Source organism: Heptranchias perlo, unplaced genomic scaffold, assembly GCF_035084215.1.
Source record: "Heptranchias perlo isolate sHepPer1 unplaced genomic scaffold, sHepPer1.hap1 HAP1_SCAFFOLD_44, whole genome shotgun sequence".
Classification (NCBI taxonomy): Eukaryota; Metazoa; Chordata; class Chondrichthyes; order Hexanchiformes; family Hexanchidae; genus Heptranchias; species Heptranchias perlo.
The window spans coordinates 2544255-2572134 of NW_027139453.1; the positions used below are offsets into that span (position 1 = coordinate 2544255).

Below are 27880 nucleotides of genomic sequence, written 5' to 3' on the forward strand. Positions count from 1 at the left end.
GAACACATCAAACCACAGGGAGCAGTTTGGGTCCATCTACAATATGGAATAATCCTCAGTCATTAAACACATCAAACCACAGGGAGCAGTTTGAGACCATCTACAATATGGAATAATCGTCAGTCATTAAACACATCAAACCACAGGGAGCAGTTTGAGACCATCTACAATATGGAATAATCCTCAGTCATTAAACACATCAAACCACAGGGAGCAGTTTGAGACCATCTACAATATGGAATAATCCTCAATCATTAAACACATCAAACCACAGGGAGCAGTTTGAGACCATCTACAATATGGAATAATCCTCAGTTATTAAACACATCAAACCACAGGGAGAGCAGTTTGGGACCATTTACGATATGCAATAATCCTCAGTCCTAAAAAAGGGAAGGCAAAGGGGTGATATATAGAATGGTTACAACACAGGAGTCCATGCGGCCCATCGAGCCCGTGCAAGTTAAAGCCTTTGGGGATGCTGGGAACTGAACGCGGGACCTCACACATGCAATGCTTTATCCCCACTGATCGAGGTTTTTAAGATTATGAAAGGCTTTGACAGGGTAGAAGTAGAGAAAAGATTTCCACTTGTGGGAGAGCCCAAAAGTGGAGGTCATAAATATAAAATAGTGGATAGTAAATCCAATAGGGAATTCAGGAGAAATCTCTTTACCCAACATGTAACTGTAGGCGTTAATTGTTGCTGCGGGTATTGGCGAACACATTGAAATTGCTTTCTCCGCTATTTTAACACTGAGTTTGATTTATTTCTTTAAACTGGACTTATTTCGTTGTCACGATAGCAGGTAATTGAGTGTGGTATGATAGGGTTAAGTGTTCGTCGGTTTAATCACCAACAGCAATTTCCGAGCTTTTTAGGGCAACAGGCATGAGTCACCAATGGGAACTTTCAACGCAAATTGTAAAACAATTGTACGAATGGCGATTAATCATTGGCATTGGGCTGGTGCAAATGTACAGAAATGTGATTACAAATAAAGGAATGAGTCGGCAACCTCCGAGCCTAGGGGTTAACTTACCAGGACCCTCTGCGCTGGGGGTCTGGTCATTCAAGGTGCCAGAATCAATGTCATCGTAAGCCTGTTTACTGAGGCGCTCTCTGGTGTGATCTATAAAAGGAAATGTTAATTTTAGCGGAGAACAGTGGTGGAGGCGCGAGGCGGTCGTTTCTAGACAATTTAAACAGAGTTTTCCTAAATTAATGACGCACACGTCCTGACAAGTATTCAAGGGAACCCATCGGGTGGAGCTCCTGGATTCCTGATTGACATCACGGCTATTATTGCAATCTGATGGCAAAACAATCACCATCACCGGTTTAGGGATCTGCGTGCGTGAGTAACTGTTTTAATTATTCCGGGATCTTTGTCGCACTGTGTGGATCATTTTGTCGATGTTTCAAGCAGTGGCTGGTGCTTAATTATCATATTCACAAAATATTACACAGAATCTGAGTAATTACTCACCGAATGCCACATTTACAAGAAAATACACAGATCTAAGTATTTACAAACCGAATGTCACTCTAACAAAATATTACTCAGACCTGAGTATATAATGAGCAGGTTGATAATGTGTGTAAGAAAGCGTATGGGATACTTGGCTTTGTAAATAGAGGTATCGTATAAAAAACAAGGAAGTCATGTTAAACTTTTACAAATCACTGGTTAGGCCTCAGCTGGGGTATTGTATACAACTCTGGGCACCACAGTTTAGAAGGGATGTAAAGGCCTTGGTGAGGGTACAGAGGAGGTTTATCAGGATTATATCAGGTATGAGGGATTCAGAATTGTGAAGAGATTGGAGAAGCAGGGATTGTTCTCCTTAGAGCAGAGAAGGGTAAGGGGAGAAATAATAAAGATATTCAAAGTTATGAGGGGTTTGATAGAACCAGTCCGGAGAAACTGTTTCCTTTGGCAAGTGGGTCGGTAAACAGAGGTCACAGATTTAAAATAATTGGCAAAAGAACTAGAGAGGAAATGAGGAGAAATTGTTTCACTCAGATCTGGAACGCACTACCTGAAAGGGCGGTGGAATCAGATTCCAAAGCAACTTTTAAAGGCAATTAGGTTTGTACTTGAAGGGAACTAATTCACAGGGCTATGCGAAAAAGCTCGGGTGTGGGACTAAATTGGATAGCTCTTTCAAAGAGCCCGTACAGGCACGACGGGCCAAATGGTCTCCTTCTGTGTTGTAAAATTCTATGATCTGAGTAATTACACACCGAAAGGCATATTTACAAAATATAACACAGATCTGAGTAATTAGATGCGGAATGTAACAGTCACAAACTATTACACAGTTCTGGTTATTACATACCTTCAGGATTTTGTGAGTTCTGGTCGGTTTGAGATAACCTTGTACTGGTATAATATTCCAGATCAATCTCTCCGCTATTAGATCGATAAACTGTCAAAACAAATGAGAACGGTGAAGAACATTTAATGTAAATTAAGGCTGTTAAATTCTTTCAAATACACAAACGCTGTCCTAAAGAAATCTTGTCAACTGTTCAGATCGCCAGCAAATACCATAATTAGTCAGTATGATACTTGAATACAAAGACAAACATACATTAACAGTCTTCACAGCTCAGAGCCTTTGCAATAAGTGTGATCATATATATTGTATGGACTCTTAAACCGCAGTGCTCTCAATGACCCCACCTGTGGGAGCAACACGGAGCATCATTGCCCTCTGCGGCAAGGAGAGTGTGATAAACTGCGCAGTGACTGCTCAGAGTACATCGACACAATCTTCTGAATGAGGGTAGGGAAAAACACTCAGAAAAAGCTTCAGAATTAGAAACTAGGAGGACTGGGAAAAGACGGGAAAGAGAGAAATATAGAAATCCAATCAAACATGAAGCTGACAACAGTTAATAATCTGAACAATCAGACAGCACCATGTTCACCGTGAAAGGAGGTGTCCTGTGAACAGGACCGAATATCACGGGACTGGTCCCAAAGATATTCAATGCAGCGGAGTTTTATTGGGGGGAAGCGACACCTGGACAGACGGAACATGTCATGGGGTGGCACTCACGCGATCTTCTTCCAGCTGTAATGTCATCGATTTCTTGATAAATTGGTTCACCCGGTCTGGAACTCGGATAACGGAAGCTGCGCTTTTTCACTGTTTAGGAGTAAAATAGATATATTTAATTGATTAGATTCCGGACTCCTCCCTACTGCTATCTCCTAGGAACAGAATAAAATCCACCGAATAAACGACACCTGTCTTGTTACATTCAAAACCCCCAAAAGAGAATGAATTTTCAAGTGTGAGAAGGTGACTGATTCACAACTGGGATCGAGCATTATAGCGAGCAATTTACAGCCCCTTAACACACAAAGAAAACTGCTGATCACCGAGGGTCAACGATTAAAACTACCTCTTCTTGACGACTGTCTCTGTTGTTGTACCGTCAGTGCAATCAGCACAGAAACCAACAGGGTTCCCAGGATGATGGAAACGGCAACGGGCGTGGATATTATTACCCCCGGGATCAGCACATCTGTAAATAAAACAGACTCGAGGAAAATAATGCGACCAAAGCAGCGACTTCTCCATTGACAATTCTCAAATCCAACTAAGGTCGAGAGTTAATGCTGGATTTTTAGTAAAGGAGCAGAAAACTATCGCAGTAAAGAGGAACTTTGAGATAGGGTCACAGCAGGAAGTTCTTATAACAAGGACAATGATTGAAGAGGAGACAAACTGGCTGTGGGTCAGTTGATTTGTTGCATGTCACGATTGAAGGGGCAGTTACGATGGTCAAAGCTTAATGAATTTAAATTGGGATAACGCATGAATGGAAGATACTAATATATGTTTGTATTTATTGTTTGCCCTATCAATTCGAAACGTTTGAAAACACTTGACAACATGAATTTCTACTTGAACTACAGTGACTCTGGGCAGAGAGACAAACGATAGACGGAGTGACAGAGGAGGGGCAATGAGGAGATTGATAAAGACAAACAGAGCGACATATTGTGGGAACAGCGACAAGTCTGCTCCAATGAAACTATAACTTCCAGAATGGGGGAAATTCGCTCACTTTAGTTCAGGCTGTTTGTAGGAAGAGAACAAACTGGAGAATTGGTTTGTTACAGGTGACAGGGGGAAGGGGTTATGGTTCAATCTTGGAATGTTTGAAATAACAAACAGTCTTATCTTATCAGTAAACAGAGTGACTACTGATCCGGATCAATCAATATTCTCAAATTAAAGAACAACATTAACTTCTACTGAAAAGTACATGTAGTTTTTATGCAGTTTTATGGGGAGATGGCAAAGCCGAATATTCAAAATCAGTCAAAAGGAAATCAACATTTTACAATCTCGCTTTTAAAATAGATAACAAGAGGTTTCATATGATGCACGGAAATGAATAAATGAAGGCGTCCATTGACTGAATAAACATGTTCCTGCTCCTACCAGAACACATCACACTGGCGACTTTGTGAGCACAGACCCGCTGAGACCATGTTGATGACCGACAGTCCCACAGGAAGAGTTCGCTTCCCTTGCACTGGACTCTGTTCAACCATACAGGACCCTCGCCTTTCCCAAACACGGGCTCCCCGGAATCCGCAAGGGCGGAGCCGCAATCGAGCTGACGGCACACCACATGGGCCTCTCGCCTATCCCAGGAATCGTCACACACCGTCCCCCATGTGTTATTGAACATGATCTCAACTCTTCCCGAACAGTTAGTCCTTCCTCCAACTAACCGTAATTGTTGTCCTCAATAAAGTAACAAATCAACAGGAAGTTCAGTTATTTTATGACTCATTAGCGGAATCACAAGTAAAGACCATATTTTTTGAAAAGGAAACTACCTGGTAAATGGCCACTTGTGTGGTCAGGTGTCCCAGTACAAGAATTGAAACTGTCGCTCCTCGTTAACGATTGATTTCCTGCAGCACAAGACACATGCGCCAATGATGCACTGTAATAAAGATATCCATGAATGGTACATGCACTGAGTAAACACAGACTGTTACCTGAGCAAACCACACCAGCATCCTTTCTGTGCTTACAGTCATGCTGATCCCATGGCGTGGAGATACATTGCCACAAGTAGGACTCGTGTGAGCGGCATTCAACGTTATCCAGCCAAATGTGCCCAGTGCCTTCTCCAAAATGGGCATTGAATGGAGTCGCTGCAACAGATCCACACTGCAGCTGTTTACAGACCACCTCGCCGTCATCCATATCCCAGCCATCGGAACAAACTGTTCCCCAGGATCCTCGATAGAACACTTCCACTCGGCCCTCACAGGGATGGCGTCCTTTCACTAATCTGATCTCCTTATGCTCTGTGAATAGAAGAGAGTGTCAGTAACTTGACAATGATGAAGGAATGTTGATGCAGCACTCTGTCACCGACATCTGATGGAGTGAGGAAGGGATATTGATACTGGAATCTGTCATCGACATCTGATGGAGTGAGGAAGGGATATTGATACTGGAATCTGTCACCGACATCTGATGGAGTGAGGAAGGGATATTGATACTGGAATCTGTCACCGACATCTGATGGAGTGAGGAAGGGATATTGATACTGGAATCTGTCATCGACATCTGATGGAGTGAGGAAGGGATATTGATACTGGAATCTGTCACCGACATCTGATGGAGTGAGGAAGGGATATTGATACTGGAATCTGTCATCGACATCTGAGGGAGTGAGGAAGGGATATTGATACTGGAATCTGTCACCATCATCTGATGGAGTGAGGAAGGGATATTGATACTGGAATCTGTCACCGACATCTGATGGAGTGAGGAAGGGATATTGATACTGGAATCTGTCACCGACATCTGATGGAGTGAGGAAGGGATATTGATACTGGAATCTGTCACCGTCATCTGATGAAATTCGCTTCACTGTTAATGTTTATAAATTCAGTCCTGTACGGCAGGGGGAGAGTTTCAGTCAACAATACGGCCTCCTTACCTGTAAGGACTTCCGGTGTTTTACAGTCTCTCTCAGGAGCTGGATTAGAAAATATTTCTACACACAAAGGGTGGTCGAAGTTTGGAACTCTCTTCCGCAAACCGCAATTGATACAAGCTCAATTTCTAAATTTAAATCTGAGATTTATAGCTTTTTGACAATCAAAGGTATTAAGGGATATGGGCCAAAGGCGGGGATATGGAGTTCGATCACAGATCTGCCTGATCTTATCAAATGGTGGAGTTGGCACGAGCGGCTGAATGGCCTACTCCTGTTTCTGTCTTCCTATCATCGATTTATCACTGGCTCGGGCACCGAGCCCATTCAGCAGTGAGCCTCGCTCATACACATGCTCGAGCTTCGCTTCCCGCCCAGTGTGTTCAACACCTGAACGAACGTCCACACTCTGGTAACATTATACGGCAGCGCAGTGAAAGTGTTTTCTCTTTGAGTAAATCCGCTATAAACTTAAAAAAGCGATTTCAGAATGGAATCGGCTGACGCCGCTCCCAGACCAAAAGGTAGATTGAAGAGAAAGTATTTACTACACCGACAAAACGGTGCTGGTGTTGGGACTGCCACAGCCTGAACCGTATTATTCGTTAAATTTCTGGGACTACAGCAGTGCGGATTGTTACCGTCCTACTACAACATCCGCCCATGTTAATATCACAGAATAGGGAGACAGTCAATCGCTAACCCAACACTAATCTATAATCCTTTCAAGGGAAGAGGACCAAGTGTTTAGTCCCTTCCATAAATGTACATCCTTTACCACTTTTATATGAACACACTGCTGTTGTCTTTAGTTCCTTATCTGAATATACAATCATCACTCCTTTACCATGAATACCCTCTTGCTCTGTCGACTCACTTACCTGAACATACGATCCTGACATCTTCTTTATGAATACAGTCATGCTCTCCCCAAGGTGATGAATCACACTCCCAAAGTACCGATTCGATCCCCGTGCATCTCAGTTCATCCAACCAAATTGGCCCCGAGGCCTGTCCACAGGAAACCGGAGCTGTCGCCTTTATTGAATAGCCACAACCCAGTTGCCTACAAACAACATTGGTGTCCAGTGAATCCCAGGAATCATCACACACTGTCCCCCAGGTACCATTGTAGTAAATTTCCACTCTCCCAGCACAAGGACTTCCGCCGTCCACCAGTCTTATCTGTTTATGTTCTGTTGCAAATCAAGTAGGTTGTATTAGATGTAGTGGATTGAAAGGGCTTGATTAGTCCTTGCAACATTTCTACAAGTTATCTTCCCTTTTATTTCACCAATCCCCTTGTCTCCTCTCCAGTATCAACTGACTCCTGCCGGACCACAGTACAAAGGAACGGCAATAGAAATGACCAACTGGCCTCTCCTTCCGTTCCGTACAATAACCACAGACAATCCGCAGTGTCAGGAAGTCCCCACTACATTTCTGAGGTTAGAAAAGATCTGCGATTTGTTCCAGTTCATTCTATAGATACTTACAGTACACAGGGAGCCATTTTTTCAGCTCCAAGCCAGATAAGTCAAAAATTAATCCCACTTCCTTTCTCTCTCCCAAAGCCCTGAGTTTTCATCTGGTTCAAATGCTGACTCATATTCTTCGCAAAAATGCAATGGTCTGTGCAGCAACTAATGCGTGTGGCAAAGCAATGTGTCCTCTAACAGTTTCCTGCATGAATACATTTTTCCTAACGTCTAGTCTCAGTCATAAGGGACAATCTTGATTTCAGGACCACCACTAACTCTCCAAAGAGATGAAATACTCTTTCCCTCATCACCCTAGCGAAGCCCATCATAGTTTTATGTCTATGCCTGTGTCTGTGTCTTTATTTATCAAATCCATAATACCATTTGCACTTTATTCTTTATTTATCTGCACACACGGCAGCAGGGAATTATAGAGCAACGTTAAACACGTAAGGAACTTGGGCACGGCCACAATATTAGTGTCCGTCCATGAGCACGGATTAATAGAAGCACAAAATACAATCTTTTCTGTGTGAAGTGCGAAGTATCTGTTCAGCCAACATCAATGCATTGAATGTATGCTTCTGTTCATTATTCTCCTCCCAAATGCATTACCGGACATTGCTCCACCCTGAATTAAATCTGCCTCATATTTGACCATTCTGCAAAAGTGTTTGTGTCCGCCTGAAATATTTTACTGTTCTCACTCTTAACCACATCCCTTACTGTTTTATCGTCAGCCATTCTCAGTATTGTGCTCCCCTTTTCCAAGTCCAAATCATCTATACATCAGGAACAAAAGTGGAGCAATAATAAACCCGTGGTTTCTGACATCTAAACCTTCTCCAATCCAAATCATCTATATATCAGCAATAAAAGAGGAGCATTAATGCACCCCGGGGTATATGACATCCAAACATCCTCCAAACCAAATCACCAATATATCATGGATAAAAGTGGAGCATTAATGAACCCGGGGTGTCTGACATCCAAACATCCTCCAAACCAAATCACCTACATATCAGGGATAAAAGTGGAGCATTAATGCACCCCGGGGTGTATGACATCCAAACCCTTCTCCAAACCAAATCACCTATATATCAGGGATAAAAGTGGAGCATTAATGAACCCGGTGTGTATGACATCCAAACATCCTCCAAACCAAATCATCTATATATCAGGGATAAAAGTGGAGCATTAATGAACCCGGGATGCAGGCCTTCGAATCCTTCTCCAATCCAAGCAATGCCCACACACTCCAGCACTTTGATTCCTGTCCGAAAACCAGCTTTCTACCAATGCTGCTTCATCTCCATTTGTATCATACGTAGGAACATAGAAAATTTACGGTACAGAAGGAGGCCATTCGGCCAATCGTGTCTGTGCCGGTCGAAATAGAGCTACTCAGCCTAATTCCACTTTCCAACACTTGGTCCGTAGCCTTCCAGGTTACTGACATCAAGTACATAACCAAGTACCTTTTAAATGCGATGAGGGTTTCTGCCTCTACCACCCTTTCAAGTAGTGAGTTCCAGACCTCCACCACGCACTGTTGGATTCTTTTTTCCCTCTAATCCTTCTACCAATTACTTTAAATCTGTGCTCCCTGGTTATTGACCTCTCTGCTAAGGGAGAAAGGTCCTTCCTGTCCACTCTATCTCGACCGCTCATAAATGTATACACCTCAATTAAATCAGCCCTCAGCCTCCTCTGTTACAAAGAAAACAACCTCAGCCTATCCAATCTTTCCTCAAAGCTAATATTCTCCACTCCTGGCAACATCCTCGTAAACCTCCTCTGTACCCTCTCGAGTGTAATCACATCTTTCCTGTAATGTGGTGACCAGAAATGCACGCAGTATTCAAGCTGTGGCCCAACTAATGTTTTATACAGTCCTAGCATAACCTCCCTGTTCAAATATTGTATACTTCGGCGAATAAAGAAAAATATCCCTTTTGCCTTTTTTAACTACCTTGTCTACCTGTCCTGCTACCTTCAGGGATCTGAATACATGCATTCGAATTCCCTTTGTTCCTCTACACCTCTCAGTATCCTTCTATTTATTGTGTAATCCCTTGCCTTGTTTGACCTCCCTAATTGCATTACCTCACAATTCTCAGGATTGAATTCCGTTTGCCACTTTTCTGCCCACCTGACCGGTCCATTCATATCTTTCTACAGTCTACAGCTGTCCTCAATATCAACCACATGCCAATTTTTGTATGATCTGTAAACTTCTTAATCATTCCCCCTACATTTAAATCTAAATCATTAATATATACCACAAAAAGCAAGGGGCCTAACACTGAGCCCTGCAGAACCCCACTGGAAGCTGTCTTCCAATCAGAAAAACACCCGTTGACCAATACCATTTGCTTCCTGCCACTGAGCCAACTCTGGGTCCAATTCACTTCTGGATCCATTTTCCCTTGCATCTCATGGGCTTTTACTTTTCTGACCTGTCTGCTATGTGTCAACTTGTCAAAGGCCTTGCTAAAATCCATGTACGCTATAACATATGCATTACTCTCATCGACCTTCCTTGATAGCTCCTCAAAACATTCAATCAAATTAGTCAGACACGACCTTCCCTTAACAAATCCACGTTGACTGTCCTTGATTAACCCGTGCCTTTCTAAATTATGGTTTATAGTGTCCCTCAGAATTGATTCCAATAATTTGCTTACCACTGCGATGAGACTGACTGGCCTGTAATTACGAGGTCTCGCCCTTTCTCTCTTTTTAAACAACGGTACAACGTTAGCCGTCCTCCAATCCTGCGGCACCACGCCTGTAGCCAGGAAGGATTGGAAAATGATGGTCAGAGCCTCTGCTATTTCATCCCTTGCTTCTCTTAACAGACTGGGATACATTTCATCTGGGCTTGGCGATTTATCTACTTTCAAATATGCTAAACCCCTTAATAGTTCCTCTCTCATTATGTTTATCTAAATTTCACACTCCTCCTCCTTAACTACAATCTCTGCTTCACCCCCCTCTGTATGAAGACAGACGCAAAGTATTCATTAAGAATACTTAATGATACGATAGATCATTTACAACCAGCCATCAGTGATATGTCAATTTGCCAATTGAAGGCCTTTTTGATAACCCAGGTACACTGCAAACACATTTTTGTACGAGCCGAAAACACGAGGTGTGACCAAGATCTGGGTCAAACTCATTGGTTTTGAGAAGGTTTATAAAATGAGAGAGAAGCGGAGAGTCATAGGAGATTAGCAGGAGAGACCAGAGTGTAGCGAGTCAGCAGAATGTTTTGCTAACAGGGGGGCAAACATGGTTTCAACGCAAAGGATCTCGGTCTCATAGGACACAGTGCTTCGGGATTTAGGATTGGATGAAGTTGCAGTTAGAGGGCTGGATGAGGACTTTGACATTTAGAGGTGGGTGCTTGGAATATAAATCTGACGCCTTATAGTCAGTGTGGAAAATTTTGATGGGCGATGAGGACTTTTTATAGAATAGCGTGGACTGGGATTATTTGTGGGAGGATCGGTTGTCGATCAGTGTGGATTCGGATCATGTGTGGGGGAATCTGTTTAGGCCAGTGTGCACTGGGATTATTTGTGGGGGATCTGTTGTCGGTCAGTGTGGACTGGGATTATTTGTGGTGGGGATCTGTTGTAGATCAGTGTGGACTGGGATTATGTGTGGTGGGGACCTATTGTACATCACTGTGGACTGGGATAATGTGACGTGAGGACGTGTAGCTCAGCGGGGACAGGGATGATGGGTGGTAAGGAATTGTATATCAGCGGGGACACTGGCAATGGGTGGTAAGGATTTGTATAGCAGTGGGGACAGGGATAATGTGTGGTGAGGAATTGTATATCAGCGGGGAAGGGATAATCGGTGGTGAGGAATTGTATATCAGCGGGGACAAGGATAATGTGTGGCGAGAAATTGTATATTAGTGGGGACAGAGATAATGGGTGTTGAGGAATTGTATATCAGCGGGGAGAGGGATAATGGGTGGCGGGGAATTGTATATCAGCGGGGACAGGGATAATAGGTGGTGAGGAATTGTATATCAGCGGGGACAGGGATAATGGGTAGTGAGGAATTGTATATCAGCGGGGACAGGGATAATGTGTGGCGAGGAATTGTATATCAGCGGGGACAGGGATAATGGGTGGCGAGGAATTGTATATTAGTGGCGACAGGGATAATGGGTGGTGAGGAATTGTATATCAGCGGGGACAGGGATAATGGGTGGTTAGGAATTGTATATCAGCGGAGACAGGGATATTGGGTGGTTAGGAATTGTATATCAGCAGGGACAGGGATAATGGGTGGTTAGGAATTGTATATAAGCAGGGACAGGGATAATGGGTGGTTAGGAATTGTATATCAGTGGGGACAGGGATAATGGGTGGTTGGGAATTGTATTTCAGCAGGGACAGGGATAATGGGTGGTTAGGAATTGTATATCAGTGGGGACAGGGATAATGGGTGGTTAGGAATTGTATATCAGCAGGGACAGGGATAATGGATGGTGAGGAATTGTATTTCAGCGGGGACAGGGATAATGGATGGTTAGGAATTGTATATAGAATCATAGAAAAGTTACAGCACAGAAGGAGGCTATTCGTCCCATCGAGTGTGCGCCGGCTTTATGCAGCAGCACGCCAGCTAGTCCCGCTCGCACGCTTTATCCGCGTAGCCCTGCAAAGTTTTGCCTTTCAAGTAATTTTCCGGTTCCCTTTTGAAGGCCATGATTGAATCTGCCTCCGCCACCCCCTCGGGCAGTGCAGTACAGATTCTAACCATCCGCTGTGCAAAAATGTTTTTCCTCATGTCACCTTTGGTTCTTTTGCCAATCACCTGAAATCGATATCCTCTGGTTCTTGACCCTTCCTCCAATAGGAACAGTTTCTCTCTATCTACTCTGTCTCGGCCCATCATGATTTTGAATACCGCTATCAAATCTCGTCGCAACCATCTCTGTTCCAAAGAGAACGATCCCAGCTTCTCCAGTCTATCCGCATAACTAAAGTCCCTCATCCCTGTAATCATTCTTGTAAATCTCTTCTGCACCCTTTCTAAGGCCTTCACATCTTTCCTAAAGTGCGGTGCCCGGAACTGGGCACAATACTCCAGTTGTGGTCGAACCAGTGTCTTATAAAGATTCATCATGACATCCATACTTTTGTACCCTATGCCTCTATTTATAAAGCCCAGGATCCCATATACACGTTTAACCGCTTTCTCAACCTGCCATGCCACCTTCAATGATTTGTGCACATAAACCCCCATATCTCTCTATTCCTGTACCATTTTAGAGTTTATATTGCCTCTCCTCGTTCTTCCGACCGAAATGTATCATTTCGCATTTTTCTGCGTTACATTTCATCTATCACGTGTCGGCCCACGCCACCAGCCTGTTTATATCCTTTAGAGGTTTATCGCTATCCTCCTCACTGTTTATCACCCTTCCAATTTTTGGGTTATCTGCAAATTTTGAAATTGTGCCTTGTACACCCAAGTCCAATTCGTTAATATATTTCAAGAAAAGCAATGTTCCCAGAACTGACCCCTGGAGAGCACCATTGTAGACCTCCCTCCAGTGCGAAAAACAACCGCTCACCTGTTTCCTGTCACTTAGCCAATTCTGTATCCATGTTGCTGCTGCCCACTTTCTTCGATGGACCACAATCTTGATGATAAGCCTACCATGTGGCACTTTATCAAACGCCCTTTGAAAGTCCATATATACAATATATCAACTGCATTGCCTTCATCTACCCTCTCTGTAACCTCAACAAAACCTCAATCCAGTCAGTTAAACACGATTTGCCTTTAACAAATCCGTGCTGGCTTTCCCGAATCAATCCCCACTCCATAAGTGACTGTTATTTCTGTCCCGGATTATCATTTCCCCACCACTGAGTTTAAACTGACTGACCGATAGTTGCTGGGTTTATCCTTACACACTTTCTTGAACAAGGATGTAACATTTGCAGTGATCGGGTCCTCTGGCACAACCCCGGTATCTACAATGTTTGGAAGATTATGGCCAGTACCTCCGTAATGTCCATCCTTACTTCACTCTCAAACCGAGGATGCAACCCATCCAGACCGGGTGACTTACCTACTTTAAGCAAAGCCAGCCTTCCCAATAGCTCTTCTTTATCAATTTTTACCCCATCCAGTATCACAACTATATCTTCCTTTAGCGAGACGCTGGCAGCATCTACTTTTTTGGTAAAGACAGATGCAAAGTATTTATTTAGTACCTCGGCCATCCCCTCTGTTTCCATGAGTAGTTCTGCATAATGGTCCCTAATCGGCTTCAACCCTCCTCTTACTACCCGTTTACTGTTTACATACCTGTAGAAGACTATCAGCGGGGACAGGGATAATGGGTGGTAAAGAATTGTATATCATCGGGGACAGGGATAATGGGTGGTAAGGAATTGTATATCATCGGGGACAGGGATAATGGGTGGTAAGGAATTGTATATCAGCGGGGACAGGGATGATGGATGGTGAGGCATTGTATATCAGCGGGGACAGGGATAATGGCAGGTAAGGAATTGTATATCATCGGGGAAAGGGATAATGGGTGGTAAGGAATTGTATATCATCGGGGACAGGGATGATGGGGAGTGAGGAATTGTTGTGTGACAGGGATGATCGGTGGTAAGGAATTGTTGTTGGACAGGGATGATGGGGAGTGAGGAATTGTTGTGTGATAGGGATGATGGGTGGTAAGGAATTGTTGTAGGACAGGGATGATGGGGGTGAGGAATTGTTGTGGGACAGGGATGATGGGGAGTGAGGAATTGTTGTGGGACAGGGATGATGGGGAGTGAGGAAACTTTGTGGGACTGGTATGACTATCGGTGAGGAATTGTTTTGGGACAGGGATGATGAACAGTGAGGAATTATTGTTGGACAGGGATGATGGGGAGTGAGGAATTGGTGTGGGACAGGGATGACGAACGGTGAGGAATTGTTGTGGGACAGGGATGATGAACAGTGAGGAATTATTGATGGACAGGGATGATGGGGAGTGAGGAATTGTTGTGGGACAGGGATGATGAACGGTGAGGAATTGTTGTGGGACAGGGATGGTGGTGAGTGAGGAATTGTTGTGGGACAGGGATGATGAACGGTGAGGAATTGATGTGGGACAGAGATGATGAACGGTGAGGAATTGTTGTGGGACAGGGATGATGTGGAGTGAGGAATTGTTGTTGGACAGGGATGATGTGGAGTGCGGAATTGTTGTAGGACAGGGATGATGAACGGTGATGAATTGTTGTGGGACAGGGATGATGAACGGTGAGGAATTGTTGTGGTACAGGGATGACGGGGAGTGAGGAATTGTTGTGGGACAGAGATGATGAACGATGAGGAATTGTTCTGTGACAGGGAAGATGAACGGTGATGAATTGTTGTGGGACAGGGATGATGAACGGTGAGGAGTTGTTGTGGGACAGGGAAGATGGTGAGTGTGGAATTTATGTGGGACAGGGATGATGAACAGTGCGGAATTGTTGTGGGACAGGGATGATGAACAGTGCGGAATTGTTGTGGGACAGGGATGATGAACAGTGAGGAATTGTTGTGGGATAGGGATGATGAACGGTGAGGAATTGTTGTGGGACAAGGATGATGAACAGTGAGGAATTGTTGTGGGGTAGGGATGATGGTGAGTGAGGAATTGTTGTGGGATAGGGATGATGAACGGTGAGGAATTGTTGTGGGACATGGATGATTAACTGTGAGGAATTGTTGTGGGACAGGGATGATGGAGAGTGAGGAATTGTTGTGGGACAGGGATGTTGAACAGTGAGGAATTGTTGTGGGGCAGGGATGATGAACAGTGAGGAATTGTTGTTGGACAGGCATGATGGAGAGTGAGGAATTGTTGTGGGACAGGGATGATGAACGGTGATGAATTGTTGTGGGACAGGGATGATGAACGGTGAGGAATTGTTGTGGTACAGGGATGACGGGGAGTGAGGAATTGTTGTGGGACAGAGATGATGAACGATGAGGAATTGTTCTGTGACAGGGAAGATGAACGGTGATGAATTGTTGTGGGACAGGGATGATGAACGGTGAGGAGTTGTTGTGGGACAGGGAAGATGGTGAGTGTGGAATTTATGTGGGACAGGGATGATGAACAGTGCGGAATTGTTGTGGGACAGGGATGATGAACAGTGCGGAATTGTTGTGGGACAGGGATGATGAACAGTGAGGAATTGTTGTGGGATAGGGATGATGAACGGTGAGGAATTGTTGTGGGACAAGGATGATGAACAGTGAGGAATTGTTGTGGGGTAGGGATGATGGTGAGTGAGGAATTGTTGTGGGATAGGGATGATGAACGGTGAGGAATTGTTGTGGGACATGGATGATTAACTGTGAGGAATTGTTGTGGGACAGGGATGATGGAGAGTGAGGAATTGTTGTGGGACAGGGATGTTGAACAGTGAGGAATTGTTGTGGGGCAGGGATGATGAACAGTGAGGAATTGTTGTTGGACAGGCATGATGGAGAGTGAGGAATTGTTGTGGGACAGGGATGATGAACGGTGAGGAATTGTTGTGGGACACGGATGATGAACAGTGAGGAATTGTTGTGGGACAGGGATGATGGTGAGTGAGGAATTGTTGTGGGACAGGGATGTGGAACAGTGAGGAATTGTTGTGGGACAGGGTTGATGAACAGTGAGGAAATGTTGTGGGACATGGATGATGAACGGTGCGGTATTATGTGACAGGGATAATGGGGGTGAGGAATTGTTGTGGGACAGGGATGAATAACGGTGAGGAATTGAAGTGGGACAGGGATGTTGAACAGTGAGGAATTGTTGTGGGACAGGGATGATGGGGAGTGAAGAATTGTTGTGGGACAGGGATGATGAACGGTGAGGAATTGTTTTGGGACAGGGATGATGAACGGTGAGGAATTGTTGTGGGACAGGGATGATGAACAGTGCGGAATTGTTGTGGGACAGGGATGATGAACGGTGAGGAATTATTTTGGACAGGGATGATGAACAGTGAGGAATTGTTGTTGGACAGGGATGATGAACGGTGAGGAATTGTTGTTGATCAGGGATGATGAACAGTGAGGAATTGTTGTGGGACAGGGATGATGGGGAGTGAAGAATTGTTGTGGGACAGGGATGATGAACGGTGAGGAATTGTTGGGGGACAGGGATGATGAACGGTGAGGAATTTTTGTGGGACAGGGATGATGGGGAGTGAGGAATTGTTGTGGGACAGGGATGATGAACGGTGATGAAATGTTGTGGGACAGGGATGATGGTGATGAGGAATTGTTGTGGGACAGGAATGATGGGGAGTGAGGAATTGTTGTGGGACAGGGATGATGAACGGTGAGGAATTGTTGTGGGACAGGAATGATGAACGGTGATGAAATGTTGTGGGACAGGGATGATGGTGATGAGGAATTGTTGTGGGACAGTGATGATGAACGGTGAGGAATTGTTGTGGGATATGGATGATGGGGAGTGAGGAATTGTTGTGGGACAGCGATGATGAACGGTGAAGAATTGTTGGGGGACAGGGATGATGAACAGTGAGGAATTGTTGTGGGACAGGGATGATGAACGGTGAGGAATTGTTGTGGGACAGGGATGATAAATGATGAGGAATTTTTCTGGGACAGGGATGTTGAACGGTGATGAATTGTTGTGGGACAGGGATGACGGTGAGTGAGGAATTGTTTTCGGACAGGGATGATGAACAGTGCGGAATTGTTGTGGGACAGGGATGATGAACAGTGAGGAATTGTTGTGGGACAGGGATGATAAACGATGAGGAATTTTTCTGGGACAGGGATGATGAACGGTGATGAATTGTTGTGGGACAGGGATGATGGTGAGTGAGGAATTGTTGTCGGACAGGGATGATGAACAGTGCGGAATTGTTGTGGGACAGGTATGATGAACAGTGAGGAATTGTTGTGGGACAGGGATGATGAACGGTGCGGAATTGTTGTCGGACAGGGATGATGAACAGTGAGGAATTGTTGTGGGACAGGGATGATGAACGGTGCGGAATTGTTGTCGGACAGGGATGATGAACAGTGAGGAATTGTTGTGGGACAGGGATGATGAACGGTGCGGAATTGTTGTGGGACAGGGATGATGAACAGTGAGGAATTGTTGTGGGACAGGGATGATGAACGGTGCGGAATTGTTGTGGGACAGGGATGATGAACAGTGAGGAATTGTTGTGGGACAGGGATGATGAACGGTGCGGAATTGTTGTGGGACAGGGATGATGAACAGTGAGGAATTGTTGTGGGACAGGGATGATGAACGGTGCGGAATTGTTGTGGGACAGGGATGATGAACAGTGAGGAATTGTTGTGGGATATGGATGATGGGGAGTGAGGAATTGTTGTGGGACAGGGATGATGGGGAGTGAGGAATTGTTGTGGGACAGGGATGATGAACGGTGAGGAATTGTTGTCGGACATGGAATGTGCAGGCGAGATTTCGACAATATTGAGTTACTGGAGAGCAGAGTACGGGAGGGCAGCAAGTTGGCCAATTCATGGGGTTACAAAGTCATGCACAAATGTTTCGTAGATGGAGTAACTGAGAAAGGGCCCAAGGGGGTAAATGTTGAAGAGGTGTTAGGAACAAATTACAATGGTTCGTTCAACTCCTCACCACATTTTAACTAAGGTGATAAGGAATATAAAGGTCACCATCCTGGCAGAAATAAGGTATCTCTTTGTTCTAGCGATTCGGGCACGTCCAGCTATAATTCATAACTTTTGTAACTCTTCAAATATCTTTCCAATGCCTTATGTATGCACATAAATAATCCGCTATCCACACCCTATTTTTTGAGAAGGTCGACACATTCCCATTTCTAATTTCCTTATTTATTTTTCTCCAGAATGTGTCAGTTTAAAATCCCCGGCCCCGCACCCCCCAAGGCCTCACCCCACCCCATCGCTCAACCATCTCCAGCCGCACATCACCCCACACCGAGATTTTGCATTCCCTTCTCCTCATGGTGTCACCCCACTCCATCTCACATCCTTCCACATCACGCCTTCCATACAGTCAGTTTACAATCCCCTTCCACCATAGTGTCTCCACACCCCAGCCCCCCATCCCCTGCACTCCTTGTCCCTCTGATTCTGGCCTCCTGTCCCTCCACCTCCCTCTGCCGCAACTCTGGGGGCAGAACCTTCAATTGCTCCTGTCCTACTCTGTGCAGTTCTCTCCTAAATCCCGCAGACTCTTGTCCACTTCAATACAGTTTGTGCATCTCTCACTTCCTGGAAACCTCTTTCTTTCCATTCCTCCTCTCGTGATGTTTCTTGTTGTTTATTGCAGTCAATTCTAATTCTGTCCAAACTGTGTTACTAATCACGTTTTACCCCTAGACCCAAGCCTGGACGTTCCGCAGACCGTGGACATACTCGTTTAGCATCTCCAAATGATGTTGTTAAACTCACCACAAGTTGCATTGCGCCATTTGGTCAACTGCAGGCTGTATCTTCAGTACATATTTTTTTCAAGTTCCAGAGTTACTTTTAATGGCCCAAGAATGTGAACACCCTACCCCAGCCCTTTAACCACCCGCTAATCTGTCCAGCCATCGTCGGCCTTATTTGGCCAGCGTGTGGCACGGAAGCATCCAAATATTACAATCACAGACAATTGACTAACTGTTTAAACTCTCTCTGGGACATCTCAAAACTACGACATGCAGCTGTAATGCCCCTGTTCCACATCTGGAATTCCCAGTCCAGACCAGAGAAGGTTAAGAGGGAGAGTTAATGGAGGTGTTGGATGGATTTTGATAGAGTAAATAATGAGAAACTGTTTCCATTGGCAGGAAGGTCGGCAACCACAGGATTCAGATTGAATATAATCGGCAAAAGAACCAGAGGAGATGAGGAGATTTATTTTTTACGCAGCTAGTTGCTGTGATCCGGAATTCACTGCCTGAGTGTGGAGAGAGCAGATTCAATAGTAATTATCATAAGGGAATTGGATACAAACTTGAAAAGAATAACGTTGCAGGGCTATGGGGAAGTAGCTGGAGAGTGGAACTAATTGGATAGCTCTTCCAACGAACTGACACAAGCACGATGGGCCGAATGGCCTCCTTCTGTGCTGTACGTTTCTATGCATCCAGGCTATAAATGTAGAATCACCCCGTCAACTGCATCCAGAATCCACTCAGCCTCTGATACTGTGGGACGTGACCAGGTTCTGCTCCAGCAGTAGGCGCCTCTGCTCCCGATATTCATCACTTCGTGCAAGTGGTGCTGGAGAGAAGGGGAGGAACAGAGGAAGACGAGGAGGACATTTACCAACCGCCCCACCCCACTGGAATCTGTTCTGACATTCAATTAGATCATGGCTGTATTGTATCTTAACCCCATATACCGGCTTTGGGCCATATCACTTGAACACTTACAAACAAAAGTCTATCTATCTCAGTCTTGAAATTGTCAAGTGACCCAGAATCCACAGCCGTCTGCGGGAACAGACTTCCAGGTTTGTAGTACCCTCTGGCTGAAAATGGGTTTCCTGATTTCGCTCCTAAACGGCCTGGCACTCATTTTAAGATTATGCCCACTTGTTCTGGATTCCCCCAACAGAGGAAATAGTGTCCTAATGTACCCTATGGAATTCCTTATCATTATCAATACCTCGAACATAAGCAGACCATTTAGCCCCTCGAGCCTGTTCCACCATTCAGTAAGATCCTGGCAGATCTGTGACCTAACTCCATATTCCCGCCTTACCCCATACCCGTTAATATTTTTGGTTAACAAAAATCTATCAACCTCAGATTTAAAATTAAAAATTGAGCTGGCATCAACTGCCGTTTGCGGAAGAGAGTTCTAAACTTCTACCACCCTTTGCATGTAGAATGCTTCCTATCTTCACTCCTGAAAGTCCTGGCTCTAATTGTCAGACTATGTCCCCTCGTCCTAGACTCCGCAACCAGCAGAAATAGTTTCTCTCTATCTGATCCATCAGTTCACCTTAATATTTTTTAAAGTTCGATCAAATCACTCCTCAATTTTCTAAATTCCAGGGAATACAACCCTTGGTTGGTGTCCAGGTATCATTCCAGTAAATCTACACTGCGCTCCCTCCAAGGCCAATTATTCCTTCCGAAGGTGCGATGCCCAGAACTGAACACAGTACTCCAGTTTTCGTCTAACCAGGGCTTTGTATCGCTGTAGCATAACTTCAACCACCTTGTATTCTACTCCTCCCGATATAAAGGCCAGCATTACATTTGACTTTTTGATTATGCTCTGTACCTATCCATGACATTTTAATGATCTATGTACATGGACTCCAAAGACTCTTTGGACCTTCACTATTTCAAGTTTCTCACCATTTAGAAAGTACTCTGATCTATCCTTTTTAGTTCCAATGTGGATGACCTCAGAATTGTCTACATTGTAATCCATTTGCCACAGTTTTGCCCATTCACTTAACCTATTAATATCTGTGTAATTTTAAGCTTCCATCTACACCGCTTACAATGCTGCCTATATTCTTGTCATCGGCAAACTTGTATATGTGGCTCTCTATACCGTCATCTAAATCGTTAATAAATGGTGAATATTTGAGGCCCCAACACAGATCCCTGTGTGACACCAATAGTCACATCCTGCCAATTTGTGTACGTGCCCATTATCTCTGCTCTCTGTCTTCTGCTGCTCAGTCAATTCCCTAACCAAGTCAATAATTTGCCCTCAATTCCATGAGCTTCAACTTTAGCCAACAGTCTTTTATGAGGGATTGTATCGAATGCCTTCTTGAAGTCCATGTCGACATCATGAATAGACATTCCCCTGTCGATTCCGTTGATCACCTCTTCAAAAAATTCAATCAGATTCATCAGGCATGAACTGCGCTTCACAAATCCATGCTGGCTCTCTCTGATCAGCTGAAAATTTTTCAAGGTGTTCAGTCACTCTATCCCCAATGTTAGATTCAAGTAATTTCCAGACAACAGATGTTAGGCTAACTGGCCTATTATTCCCTGGTTTCCTTCTCGCACCTTTCTTAAAGAGCAGAATGATATGAGCAATTTTCTAATCTAAAGGAACGATTCGTAAATCGAGAGAACTTTGGAAGATTATAGTTAGGGCTTCTGCAATCTTCTCGCCTACTTCCTTCAAAATCCTGGGATGGAAACCAGCTGGTCCTGGACATTTTCCACTCTTTAGTGCCATTATTTTCATGATTACTGTTAAATTACTTACACTAATTATGATGAGTCCCATCCCGTCAAAATTAGATTCTTTGGGATGTCTGGCATGCTATCCTCTTCCTCCACTGTAATTATTTGACAAGTCAGCCATTTCCTTATTTTCATTTACAATCACCCTCAATCATCTATACTGAAGACAAGACAATCCTAGTCCATGCAATCTGTTATCATAATTTAAACATTTGCCCTGCACAAATCTGAAGGCCAATGTATCCTTCCTGAACTGCGGTGCTAAAAACTGAACACATTGCTCCAGATGTGGTCTAACCAAGGCTCGATGCAACTGAAGCATCACTTCCTCCCCTTTGTATTTCATCCTCCTTGAAATAAAGATCAACATTCCATTAGCCTTTTCACTACGACTTGTACCTGTGCACTTGCTTTTAGTGATATGTGTGCGTGGAGACCTAAAGCCCTTTCCTTCTCCACATGTGCTGGTCTCTTCCCATTTAGACAATATTACAATTAGTCTTTGGGATTCAAAGCGGATGGTCTCCCACTGCCCTTCATTAAACGTCATCTTCCATTGTTTTGCCCACTCCTTCATTCTGCCTATGTCCCTTTGTCACTTCCTCCTCCCATCATAGTAATACATGACCACCGACTAAGCTCACTCCATGAAACTCACCCGGGCTCTCTGCACTGTCATCCTGCGGTGTCTGACTGACTAAATTAAAACATGTGCCTCGATTTTGACTGAACTCACTCCAGCACCGAACTACCAGAGAAGTGAAGTTCTACTCAATCTGCATCCTCCTCTTTTCCTGTCTCGTCTATCATGTTCCCGAAATTTACGAAGGTAAATCAAGCACAAATACAGAATAGATGTATCGAAATGTACGCTTTTGATATACATTTAACTGATTACCACTGAGATACCAGTCTATTTAAAATAACGGGTGGCTCTCGAAAGACTCTATCTGCTTTTTTTGCTTCATCCAGTGGATGGCGCTGATACCTCACAAGCAATGTGTCTGGAAAGCTGGCGATCCTTGTTGGCCGCGGGGTGGCGCATTAACCTCGTTCAGAGTGTTCGTGAAAAGGCAGCTGAAGAAACAACTATTCCACCCACGAACCGTGATCAACACCAGGGGAGACTTCCTTGCACCGGATAATACAACTCAGGCAAACTGTTTTCTTTGTGTAATCTTTCCTTAACCCCAACCGTTCTCATTATCCTTAAAACGCTCAAACATTTTGCCAAACAAGTGGTACAAAGCCATTGGTGATGCCTGCTGCAGTCGAAAATCTACTCCACATTTCGCGGGAAAATCTCCCCTATTCTTGCTTAATGATTGTTAATGATCTCCCATATCGGCTCATATTCTGTTCTAAATAACCAGTTTGCACGGAAACGAATGAACACTGGATCGACATTCTCTATTTCTCAGATCACTAATAACCGTGGTTTATGTTTCCTTAAATGTTACCATTCACTCACCTGAACAGAGTACGCCTACATCCTCGCTGTCAGTCAGACTCTGATTCAATGTGAATGAGCTGCAGTTCTGGAGCTGCGACTCGTTTCCCTTACACTGGACATCATTCACCCACACGGGCCCTTCACCCTCTCCGTACTTTGAAGAGTTATAAGCGGATATCGCATAGCCGCAGCCCAGCTGTCTGCAGACCACGTTGGCATCATTTAAATCCCAGAGATTATCCCGCACTCGACCCCAGCTGCCGTTGGAGTAAATCTCCACTCGCCCGTCACAGCGGCTTTCCCCATTGGTCAGTCTCGGTGGCCAACCTTCATCTGAAGAAGAATAAATTAATAAAGCGATTAACCTGAAACTCGCAGTTAGACAGGCGGGCTGTGCGCACATCCTTTCTGCCCTCGCCCGATCTCGGTGAAGAGATTCTCGAGAAATACCGAGCAGATACCAGCCGCAACTCCGGAGATTGGGAGATAAATCAGAGGGCGACAGGTCCAGGCCGGCGGTGGTTGAAGTCCTGCGATCGATGGCAGGAGCTCGGTCAGAAAATGACTCCTGGCCACTCGCACTTTGCCTCATCCAATATATGGAGGCCGGGTTCAGACTGTACTCACATGGCCATAACAGCTATTAACTGCCCCTCAGGTTCCCTTTTAAAGGGAGCGGGTCCCGAGTTAGTGACACGATTTGATCCTTTGACATTGAGGCCAGTATAAAGGCACTTTGTAAAGTGGATCACGGTATCAGGGGACAGAGCTGCCACAACCAGGCGCCCAGCAAATGAGGAGAGTGGCGGGTGATTACCGGGACCTATGGTTGAAGATAGCGATACGATATTACAGGAAGTCGACTCACAATCCAGACACAGGTAAACGGGCGATTGTTAGTTTCAGCACTGCCTGCATCACTACTCTGTAAAATTCATGACCCTGTGTGATTTGGAGCACAACAGGTGCATTGTGTAAATCCGTCACTTGGTCACTGGTGTATTTCTGACCGAGTTCCCCAATGACCAAAAAGACACGAATTTCACCGGGTCAGTTTCACAAGTTCCTCCCAGTCACATTTTTACAATGTCAACAGTAATTTCGACAAAGCTGAAAAACAATTTTACTCTCTCATCGGGGGACATTAATCTGTTCAAATAATAGGAACCAGCCAACTAATTATTGATTTTAGCAACTTATTCAAGTCAATTATCGGAAATGGCGGGCTGTGATAAACATCAGGAGAGGACGAGAGGATCCATTCACTCAATATTACATTGTTCTCCATATAACACATAGTGAAACGTGCACACCAGGTATAAACTCATCTGGAAACATTTATCTGCTGCTTAATTAATGCCAAGGGTTTCCAGGAAAAAGCACCATCTTTGCAATGAATTTTATGTTGATTGACATATTTAAGCCGGTATCATTTGTAACGGTTTAAATACTTCCACAGCATTTGCGTTCGATGTCAATAGTTCCCCTGAGCTCTTTGTTGGACTTTACATAGAATTATTTAAAATTTAACAGCAAAGAAACAGGTCATTCGGCCCACCGGATCTATGCTGATATTTATGCTTCGCACGAGCTTCCCCTCACCTTAATTCACGTCACCCTACGAACATATCCTTCTATTCCTTTCTCCCTCATGTACTTATCTAGGTTCCCCTTAATTTCATCTGTGCCTTTCGCCTCAACCACTCGTTGTGGTAGCGAATTCCACATTCTAACCAAACTCTGGGTAACGACGTTTCTCCCGAATTCCATATTGGATTTATTAGTGATTACCTTATATTTATGACCCCCAGTTTTATACTCCTTCACAAGTGGAAACAACTTCTTTACGTCTACCCGATCGAACCGCTTCATAATTTTAAAGTCCTCCATCAGGTCATCTCTCAATCTTCTCCAGGTAAAAGAGCCCCAGCCTGTTCAGTCTTTCCTAATAGTTGTACCCATTCAGTTCTGATACCATCCTTGTGAATCTTTGTTGCATTTTCTCCAGTGCTTCTATAGCCTTTTGGTAACATGGAGATCAGAATTGTGCGCAGGTCTATGAGTGTGGTCTAAGCCAGGTAACAATTAAGTTTCACGTAACATCTCTGATTTTGAATTCTATTCCTCTAGAAATGAAATCCAGCGCTTTCTTTGCACTTTTTATGGTTTTATTGGCCTGCGTTTCTACTTTTAATGATTTGTGAATCTGTACCCACAGGTCCCTTTGCGCCTCCACCCGATTTAGACTTTTATTTTTCAAGGATTACGGTGGCCTACTTATTCCTTCTGCCAACACGCACCACCTCACACTTATCTGTATTGAAATTAATTTGACATTTAAACACCCATTCTGCAAGTTTGTTAATGCCTTGTATTTTGTTGTATTCTTCCTCAGTATTAACTAAACCCCCAATTTGGTGTCATCCGCAGTGGATTCTGAATAATGCAGTAGTTTCACACGGGTAGAATAAACAGTAAGAAGTGCCATTTATTTATGAAACATGTGCTGGAGTGAAACCCTTTGGTCTGATGTAGCTTAGTAATGAACCAATCTACTGATCAACCATCGGGGACACGTCCATTGCTGAATGAAAACATGAGATCTTCATCAGTAAAAGTGGTGGATCAGTGAATGGTAGAAATTGATTCACTGATGTGAGACTCTACTCGAGGGTAGAACAGTTGGTGTATTTCAGTTCAATAGACTGTGAGGACTCACCCGAACAGATGACACTGGCGTCATTTACATGTGAGCAGTTAAACTGTTCCCAGGATGAAACCGGACAATCCCACAATCGGGACTCGTTCCCTCTGCACTTGTAGTTTTCCTTCCACACTGGGCCGGTTCCCTCCCCAAAGTGCGCTCCTCCTGGGGTTGCGATTACTGCCCCGCACTGAAGGTGCTCACAGACCATACTGGCGTCTTCAAAACCAAAGTAAATATCACACACCGTCCCCCACTGGTCTCGGTATTGGATTTCCACCCGGCCGGAGCATCGGTTGTTCTCAGATACCAGTCTGAGCACTTTGTGATCTAAATAATAATAAGAACAATTATCAGATGAATAAATATTAATAACCATGAACACAGTTACCATGAAAATACTTTAAGTTGGATTCACATTCCATCTGGTTACAGGTCAACAAAAACAAATGTTATTACTAGCATCGCCATTAGAACTACCATTACTATTACTACTTCCATGAATGCTACTACCATTGCAACTACCACTACTACTGCTAGTACTAGCATTATACTAATACTGCTATTACTACTGCTACTACTACCAATACTAATATTAATACTGCCATTATTACACCTGCTAGCACTAGTATAAGTACGACTGGTGTTCCTACTATTATTACTGCTACTGTGACGACCACGACAGCTCCTCCTATTGTTACTACGGCAACTACTACTGCTACTATTCCTATTTACACTATCTTTTATGTATGTAAACGTGCTTCCTGATTACACTTCTCGTTGCCCTCGCTCTAACTTTAAGATTGTGCCCCTTTTTCTGGATTCCCACATCAGGGGAAATTATTTCCCTCTCTCAACTCATCAAATCATTTTATCATTTTAAACACCTCAATTACATAACTACTCAACGTTCTAAGCTCAAGGAAATACAAACCAAATTTATGGAACGTGTCCTCATATTTTAACCCTTTTAGCCCCAGTATCTTGTTGCTGAATCTGCATTGCACCCTCTTCAAGGAAAATCTATCATTCCTGATGTGTCGTGCCCATGGACTGATCGCAGTTCTCCAGATGGGTTCTGATCAAGACTCTGTTCAATGAAGCACAACTTTCTATTCCAGCCTCCTTGATATAAAGATCGACATTTCACTGGCCTTTTTGATTACTTTTAGTAAATGTGCACTAACTTTTAGTGATGTCTGCGCCTGGGCACCCGAACCCATTTGCTCCTCCTTGTTCCTAATCTCTCAGCATTAAGGAAATATTCTGATCTGCCGTTCTTGGATCCGAGGTATATGCCCTCCTACCGGCCCACATTGAACTCCGCCTGCTACAGACTCGCCCATTCACTTGATCGGTTTTTGCCCCGTTGTAAATTTCTTATTCCATCTACACAACTTACTGTGCCTCCTAACTTAGTGTAATCTGCAAACTAGGTCATACAATTCTCTGTTCCTTCATCCAAGTCAGTACTAAATATGGTGAAAAGCTAAGGCCCCAGTACAGACCCGTGCTGAACACCACTTGTCACATCCCGCCAATCAGAGTTATTCTCATTATCCGTATTCCCTGTGTCTTCCCTCCCACAAACCAATTACCAATCCATGTTGCAGGGTCACCTTCAATCCCGTACACTTTAATTTTTGTTAATTCGATTTTCCTGCAGCTCAGTTATTTTTGCTGAAATGGTTAATTGTAATTATATTTATGTTACTGAACAATTACTATGGGGTTGGGGAGGTTAGCATTTAGTGAATCATCTGTTTTATAATCACCAATTATTTTGATGCAGTCGCGTCTTCCCTGCCCTCTTCATGTTAAAGTTCTCAACTCAGTTCAAAGTCTTAGGTTTTGTGGTTCTGCTCTGCTCCATCCCATGTTCCTGTTAATCTCTGTGAGCACCAATTTACCATGTTTTGAAATTACTTTAGATTCCTCTTTCCAGAATTGTTGGAGGTGAAATTGATCTTGGGCAGTCGGCAAATCAGGCGAGGCGAATCGGCGGCCCAT

At 44.1% G+C, this 27880-nt stretch overlaps 1 protein-coding gene across 1 annotated transcript; it reads right to left on the reverse strand.

The window, feature by feature from the left end:
- Positions 1-71: 71 nt before the first annotated feature.
- Positions 72-27880, reverse strand: LOC137312882 (scavenger receptor cysteine-rich type 1 protein M130-like). The gene is made up of 10 exons (XM_067979260.1): positions 27781-27880; positions 25886-26200; positions 23185-23499; positions 13583-13831; positions 5037-5351; positions 4468-4758; positions 3419-3541; positions 2344-2433; positions 1044-1133; positions 72-100 (listed from the first exon to the last, which is right to left on the reverse strand). The coding sequence occupies exons 1-10, from the start codon at positions 27878-27880 to the stop codon at positions 72-74; spliced, it is 1917 nt and encodes a 638-aa protein (XP_067835361.1).

Bases quoted from the DNA above. Each gene is read 5' to 3' on its own strand.
- LOC137312882 (XM_067979260.1), bottom strand. From the start codon at position 27,880: ATGGGCCGCCGATTCGCCTCGCCTGATTTGCCGACTGCCCAAGATCAA. The intron at 4,759-5,036 runs GTAACAGTCTGT...AATTACGGTTAG, and splicing joins TGCTGGTGTGGTTTGCTCAG to TTGGAGGAAGGACTAACTGT. The intron at 3,542-4,467 runs GTAGGAGCAGGA...TTTTATTTACAG, and splicing joins CGCCAGTGTGATGTGTTCTG to ATGTGCTGATCCCGGGGGTA.